This window comes from Rosa rugosa, chromosome 3, assembly GCF_958449725.1.
Source record: "Rosa rugosa chromosome 3, drRosRugo1.1, whole genome shotgun sequence".
In the NCBI taxonomy this organism is placed as follows: Eukaryota; Viridiplantae; Streptophyta; class Magnoliopsida; order Rosales; family Rosaceae; genus Rosa; species Rosa rugosa.
Window position 1 is genome coordinate 36,623,486 of NC_084822.1, and position 8,308 is coordinate 36,631,793.

The following is an 8,308-nucleotide window of genomic DNA, read 5'->3' on the forward strand; positions in this document are numbered from 1 at the left end:
TACTAATCCCATTCCCATCAAGTAGGCAATAGCCAAAATACAACATCCTTCCAGGGAATTAGATTCCAAAGCCAATACATGCTTTCCTGATCCCTGTTTCAATCTATCTCACCCTAATGTAATTGTATCAACGTGGCCCATTTGTTATTCTCCATGCCACTTGTGATTTTTAAGCAAAGAATCTACCTTAGCTACAGGATTGTTTTAAACCCCTTTAGCAAGCTATATTCAACCTTCATCCATCTCCATATAAACGTTTCTCAAGCCTCATCTTGGTACTTCGAAATTGGCCAAACGAGAAGCAATGAAGATTGACAAGGAAATCTATCACCCTGTCCACCCTAGACACAAGCTCAAGATTGAATACACAGAGATCCCATTTTACTGTGATGGGTGCAAAGAAGCTGGGATTGGCCTCAAATACAAGTGTCAACAATGCGAATTTGATCTTCACAAGTCATGTGCTGTGGCTCCTCTCTACATCACCCATCCCTTCTACAACAAATGTGAGTTTCAATTTCTTTATAGCCCGCCTGGTTCTCTTAGAAGAGTATGTGATGCTTGTAGGAAAGATGTTTCCGGGTTTGTGTACCACTGCAGGAGATGTGGGTTTGATCTACACCCTTGTTGTGCAAACCTCCCACAAGTCCTAGATGATGGGAAGCACAACCTTTACTTGTGCCTCAAGTTAACCAGCGCTTGTCATCGGTGTGGAGGCAAGGGACCTGGTTGGTCTTACAGGTCTGACTGCAAGACCTATAACCTTCACGTGTCATGTGTGAAGGAGTTGCTTGTGGAGAGCTGGCAAGCCATGTATCTCAATGTGGACAAGAATAAGGTTAGGGAAATGCAGACTAGAATTCCTAGCCTTAAGGGCACACTGCAAAACCATCATGGGAAAAAAGGAGGGAAGGTTGGGAAATGTTGCCAGATTGCTGGTGGTGCTGTTCGTGTTATCGTCTCTGCCATCCTCGGAGATCCTACTGCTCTAATAGGCGCTGCTGTTGCCGGTTTCATGTCCAAGTAGAAGGGCCGGGGCAGAGAAGTGAAAACCAATTAAGTATGCTTAGTTGTGTGTCATGTAATTGCTATTTGTTCATCTTGTCTGTCATGTTTCAGTTATTACTTGGTTACAAACTTGTAAATTTAAGTAGTGTGTGAATGATTTGAATCTGGCGTCCAGATGCTTATATTTATGATAATATGATATTGTTTGTAATTAATGGATGTGATCAGAACCTTCCTACTCTCCTTGTGGTAATGACCAAAATTTGGTGAAATCCTTTGAGGTCTACTGTATGCCACCTCTTCTGGTTCAGTGGATCTAGCATATGGTACTGATGCTACTCAGAAGTTTCATTAAGATTTTTTTTTTTGGGCAATGAAGAAGTTTCATTAAGATTACGAATAGAAAACATATATAGGTGATGAGGAGCACTCCATTAGAGGGGGTGAAAATTAGAAACAAATACATGTTATATGAGCCAATGATATTAATCCGGATCACTATATGTACTATAGTCGCCTAGTCCGAGACATAGAATATTTTTTTTCCAGATAAAGAGATAAACCTAAGCAACCCACTATATAGTAAAACACTTTTATATCAATATAGTAGCTTTTGACGCTCATAACATTGGGGCCCATAAGTAGCCACCTATCTTTACTTGAAGTCAGCTATGTTCATTGCTGGTTTTAGTTTTGGTAACTAATTAAAGCAACCAATGATGTTATGGAAAAGAAATCTATGGAGGAGAATCAAACCTTTTTGCATTCCGGTTTAATATGTTATATGTGCGTAGTATTTAATGGAATATCTATCTTTGGTGAAGAAGAAAATGTTAAGAACATAATAGAGCATGCGTAGGACATTGTTTAAAACCCTAGAGACAAATCCGCAAACCCTAAGCGCCGCCCTTGTGGTTGTGACGCCGCTAAGGCCCTGTCCCATCGTTCAGGCCACCATGCTGCAAGGCAACATTCTTGTTTGGAACTGCAGAGGTATCGTCAACCTTGAAACACAACGTGCTTTGATCGATTTGGTCCACGCCAAGAGGCCGTATCTCATCTTCTTGGCTGAAACCCTGGCTACACCCAAACTCATCAATTCTTTGACATCTCGCCTTGGTTTTGTGGATAATATTTGCGTCCTAAAAGGGCCAGAATCGCAGGGGGTGGCTCTGCTATGGAGTTCGGAGCTTCATGTTGACCTTCGCACAAAATCTCCACATCATATTGACGCTGAGGTCAGGGAGGCAGGAACTAATGATGTGTGGAGATTTACTGGGATATATGGCTTTGCTGCACGAGAGGATAGGCATCGAACATGGTCCTTGATAGAAACCCTAGCTGCAGAAGTGTGCTCCTTCCCATGGTTGATGGCTAGGGACTTCAATGAGCTCATGATCATGGTTGATAAATCAGGTGGTCCTCCTAGAGCACTTGCTGCAATGGCGCAATTCTGTCATACTATGGAAGCTGCAGGGCTGGTGGATATGGGGTTCTATGGCTGTAGGTTTACTTGGTTTAATAAATTTTCCAAGGAAAGGCTGGATCGGTGCTTTCAATCTGGGTCGTGGAAAAATCTTTTTCCCTTAAGTAGAACGCTCATATTACCTCCTTCCGATTCAGATCATAACCCTTTGTTGGTTGAGGTGCGAGCTATGCGTGAGTCACATCACAAGCGAGGCAAGCGTTTTCGCTTTGAGGAGGTATGGCATGGGAATGAACAGTGTACCGAAATCATCAAAAGGCACTGGTCATCTCCATTAACCGGGAATATGCTACAGCAGATGGGAACCAAGATCCAAGCCATGGGTCAGACGCTAATGCAATGGCATCGCACTGAATTTCAAAGACACAGGATTGAGCTACGTGAAATACAGGAGAAGCTGCATGATATTATGCGCCAACCTTATTCTCCTTGGCAGTATGAAGAGTAGAGAAGGTTGCATGTCCAACAAAGTTAACTGCTATCCCAGCAGGAGAAATATTGGCGACAAAGATCAAGGGCCATCTGGTTAAAAGATGGTGATCGGAATTCTGCTTACTTTCACCGTAAGGCATCTAACAGGAAAAGTAGAAATACCATACGTGGTCTGCAGAATGAGGAAGGGGTGTGGACAGATGATCCAAAAGAAATTCAACGTTTATTGCTTGACTTTTACAATATGACCTTTACTTCTAAAGGTATAGATGATGCTGCAATCTCTGAGGTCTTTCGTGCCACTCCAATGAAAGTCACTTCCATTATGAATGATGATTTGAACTCACCATACTCGGACGAGGAAATAAAAACGGCCTTGTTCCAAATGCATCCTTCTAAAAGCCCAGGACCCGATGGTATGTCTCCCTTCTTTTTTCAGAAATATAGGCACATTGTTGGCTTGGATGTATGTGTTGCTATTCGAAATTTCTTGGAAAAGGGTGAGATTTGGAAGGAGTCTAATTTTACTCACATCTGTCTCATTCCGAAGCTTAAGACACCTACTCTTGCCTCACACTTTCGCCCTATAGCTTTGTGTAATGTAATTTACAGGATTAGTTCCAAAGTCATTGCTAATCGCCTGAAAAAATGGCTCCCTGATATCATCTCCCCACTTCAAAGTGCCTATGTACCTGGCCGATTAATTTCAGACAATACTCTGGTCGCTACTGAGGCTGCTCACTTCATGCACAAACTCAAGACACAGGAAGAAGGTTTTTTTCTCTCTTAAACTAGACATCAGTAAAGCTTATGATCGGTTGGAATGGCCTTTTCTGCAAGCCATGCTAGTAAAACTTGGTTTTTCATCCAGGTGGATTACTATGGTAATGAGTTGTGTCACCTCTGTCAGTTATGCTATTCTTGTACAGGGAGAACCTTCTGCTCCTATATACCCCACTAGGGGTATCCGGCAGGGTGACCCTTTGTCACCATACCTATTCATCTTGTGTGCTGAAGGTTTATCTGCATTGATCTCACAAGCAGTTGAGATTGGTACTATTAGGGGTTTGAAAATTTGTCCACAAGCTCCTATATTGCACCATCTATTCTTTGCAGATGATAGCATCTTATTTGGCGCTGCTACAGTTGATGAATGTCTAGCCTATAGAAACATTTTGAACACTTATGAAAGGGCTTCTGGACAGAAGGTAAATTTTCAAAAGAGTAGTGTGGTTTTTTCTAGAAATGTTCATGTTGACACTCAAGCTACACTTGCAACCATATTGGAAGTTGAATGTGTGGAAGAACATGATAGATACTTAGGCCTCCCAATGCGAGTAGGCAAATCAAAGACCCAAATTTTTCAGTACATTAAAGAGAAATTGTCCAAGAAGCTAGAGAATTGGAAAGTTAAGATTCTAAGCTGTGCAGGTAAAGAACTTCTTATAAAAGCGGTTGCTCAAACTATGCCGCTTTATGCTATGAATTGTTACTTATTGCCAAAGACGTTATGTGATGATATCCACAAGCTTTGTGCCTCTTTCTTTTGGGGTGACACGACTGGAAAAAAGAAAATTCATTGGAGGAGTTGGGAGAGGCTTTGTCTCACAAAACCTGAAGGAGGTATGGGTTTTAAAAATATCTATGCATATAATCTTGCTATGTTGGCTAAACAAGGTTGGAGGCTAGTCACCAATCCTACTTCACTCATTGCTCACCTATATAAAGCAAGGTATTTTCCACAGTGTGAATTTTGGCAAGCTGATCTGGGTGAAGCACCCTCCTTCTCTTGGCGAAGTATTGTTGCAGGCAGACCGGTGTTGAAAGTCGGCACTAGATGGAAAATTGGTGATGGTACGAAGGTGCATATTTGGCATGATCAGTGGATACCAAATTGCTCCCCATTTCTTATTTCAAGGCCTGCACTATCTTCATTGGAATATGTTGTAGATCTTATTGATTCAAACACTAGGCAGTGGATACCGGATAGAGTACAGGCTGTCTTTCACCCCACAGTAGCCATTAAAGTTCTGAGTCTTCCACTTAGACAACAGAATACGCCAGACAAACCCTACTGGTCCTTGGAACGTAGAGGTTGGTTCACGGTCAAGAGTGCCTACTAGGTGGCACGAGAACAGGTTCTAGCTAATGCTTTAGCGTCCTCCTCCAATGGTGATCCATATCGAGAGTTGTGGCGGAGACTTTGGAAAGCGAAAGTTCCGGGTAAAGTTCAAATATGTGTATGGAGAGCATGCTGTAATTTGTTACCTACAAGAGAGCGACTAATGCTTAAAGGCTATGAGGGAGAGCTCAAGTGCCTTCTATGCAATCACCACCTGGAGGACACTGCCCACATCTTCTGTAAGTGCCCTACAGCCTTCACTCTATTATCTCAAGCTCAGATTCATCTTCAGAATTCTTTGCTTCCTCAAATCAACTTCAAAGATTGGATGTTGGAACAAGCTTTAAATCTCAAGATGGAGAATTTTGAGCAGCTATTGATGCTTCTATGGGGACTATAGACCAATCGTACTACAAAATTGTGGGAGGATACTGCTAGGAGTGCTATGGACATCTTCCTTAGTTGTCAGACGTGGCTGCAGGAGTTCTAGCGATTGCGGGCGAGTGACGCAGCACCAAAGCAACCTGGTACACGTACTTGGATACCTGCTAATGAATTCACTTTGAAACTGAATATTGATGGGGCATTTGTGCCTCACCTAACAAAGGGTGGAGTAGGAGGTATTCTACGAAATTCTAAGGGTGAAGTTATTGCTGCATTTCAGAAGGTTGTTCCATATGTGAGCTCTGCTTTTCACGTAGAACTCCTTGCCATAAAAGCTGGGTTGGAACTCATCAAGAGGCACAATTACCGGTCTGTGATTATTGAGACGGACTGTCAGGTAGCGGCGCAAGATATCTCTAGTGCTTCTCCAGTCCTCACAGAATATGGGACGTTGGTTGATGACATCCAAGCTTCCCTAACAACCTTGCAGCAGGTACAAGTATGTTTTGCTCCCCGAACGTGTAACCGGGCAGCACATCGACTAGCTAGTATAGCTTTTGATTCTGATATTTGCTACACTTGGTTGAACTCCATTCTGGAGTGCATCCGAACCATTGTACAACAGGAGACCCCTCCTCCTTAATTCTATAAAGCTCAGTTCTGTTTTGCCTTCAAAAAAATGTTAAGAACATTATTATCTTCAGAAAATATCTCTAATAAAACCTTAACTTTCACATATACAATACTTAACTCTCTAAGCTGTGAAAATATCACTTTAATCACTTATATTTGGGTCATTTTGTCAAATTTTTTCATTAAAAATATGTTAGAACTTGTGGCACTTTAGTCCCACATTTTTTTTTGGTCACGGGGATCGATTAAGCTGCCCCAAAGCTAACCCAATGGGCAGATAATAAAAACACTTAACCAGTCTGTTGGACAGGCCCAACCAGACAGAAACTAGAAAGGAAAATTAATTTCCTCCTGAGCTCCAAAAGAGCCAGAATCAGAAAATTAATCCTTAAAACAATGAAAACTAAAGCATAGGCCCGATAAGAGACCCAGCCCACTACTGAAACCCTTGCCGTCTAACCCGCGCCGCTAGCCACGAACCATCGTCGAAGTAACGCCATAAGCAGAACAACTAGAAATTCTGTAATGGTGAACCGTTGCCATTCAACTCCTACAACACAAATCAAAATAGAACCAACAACCAAAGGGATGAGATCCCTCATAACAACATCGTTTCCTCCACCATCAAGACCAAGAAGAAGCCATGGCTGAATAGGATTAGAGATCCAAAACAAAGAACCAGAACAAGAACAGTAACAATGGAGAATATGGAGGGTGAAAAACCCATGCTTGAGCACCCATACTCGCCTAGGTAAGTGACTTGCACTTTTAAATTGCAGCCATGAGATACCTGTTGGAGGTTGAGGATAGAGAGAAGAGATCTGATATGGGGTTGGTTGATTTTTGACCTGGAAACGTGAGGGATCTTCTGACAATGAGAAGAAAAATAGAGAAAAAACGAGGAATAAAATCCTCCCTTGCTGGACATAGCCAGGATATACACCATAGAGGGTACAAAATCACCACAAGGGTGAGAGAAAGCTCGAAAAGCTTGAGGAAGGAGATGATGAACAGTGTGGATGGAAGGACAGAGACTCAGAGTCCAATATGTAGCTAGAGTGTCCTCCCCCATCTCTTCAACCGTCAATCTAGATCTGAATGGATCAAGATCTTGGTGAGAGAGTGGGGGGAGGGGATTTGAAATTCAGATCTGGTTTCTCTCTCTAGGTTTTAGAGAGAGAGGCTCTGGTATCGCACTTTAGTCCCACATGGAACAAGTTTTGAAGGCTTATAGCCTTTATAAGGACACATCATCCTTTTAAAGAAGTAAATGGATGACAAGTCTAGATGTGGGCTTTGGTGGGCTTTCCTATTGGGTTTCCCATAGGAATATGCATTTATATAAAAGTTAAAAGATGGACCTTAGGCCTTTGGGCTCTGTTGATTAAATCTGATTTTATTTTTTGAATTCATATTCAATTTTTCAGATAAAACCAAACAGTTGCGATGGATGAAATCAAACAACGATGAAACTGCCGACGCAACTGTTCGTTTTGGCTTCTATATAAAGACGACCCAAGGTCGTCATTCATCATCGAAAAACAAAATCTTCTTATTCTTCCTCCCAAATTATTCTGAGAAGCATAAAGTAAAATTACCAGATAGTTGTATCCTCTAGATAGACATCCGAAAACTACAGCACAGGTGGAGGCGAATTTCTGTCTCAGGTCACTGCATTGCAGGTCTCCATCTAATCAAGTTAGTGAATTTAATTTCTGTTCGAAACTATTTGATTTCAATTTTTTATTTATTGTTATATATTCTGTTTGTATTCAACATATATATTGTTTATATATATATATATATATATATATACTGTTTGTATTCGTATATACTGATTGGTTCTAACAAAATAGTCATGTAATCGACGATGATCGTCATGTGTTAGTTCACCAATCATGTTGCCAATCGTGCGACTCAGAAAAGAGAAAATTAGACCTAATATTAAGGGATGTGACCAATCATGAAATGATATTTAATCAATAAATAAACGAAATGATCAAAGTGCAAGTTGACTCAAAATCGACACTGGAGGATTGGTAATGGTGAAACAGTTCGGGTTTTTCAGGACCCTTGGGTCCCTTCGCTGGAGAACTTTAGACTTGGATTGAAGAATGGGGTTGACTCTGACTTGAGAGTAGCTGATCTAGTTACTAACGGGGGTGTATGGAACGATGAAATGATAGAGCTGGTGTGTGATGATCGCGAGAGAGATGCTGTGGTGCAGATTCCAATTGTTTCTA

The 8,308-nt window shown here is 41.5% G+C and overlaps 1 protein-coding gene across 1 annotated transcript; it reads left to right on the forward strand.

Annotated features, from left to right (window-relative positions):
• Positions 1–166: 166 nt before the first annotated feature.
• LOC133738870 (protein VACUOLELESS GAMETOPHYTES-like) lies at positions 167–1,251 on the forward strand. Its single transcript, XM_062166541.1, has one exon. The coding sequence runs from the start codon at positions 305–307 to the stop codon at positions 1,025–1,027; it is 723 nt and encodes a 240-aa protein (XP_062022525.1). The 5' UTR covers positions 167–304; the 3' UTR covers positions 1,028–1,251.
• The last annotated feature ends 7,057 nt before the right edge of the window (positions 1,252–8,308 follow it).

What these genes read in the sequence shown, in the direction of transcription:
- LOC133738870 (XM_062166541.1), top strand. Translation starts at nt 305, where the DNA reads ATGAAGATTGACAAGGAAATCTATCACCCTGTCCACCCTAGACACAAG.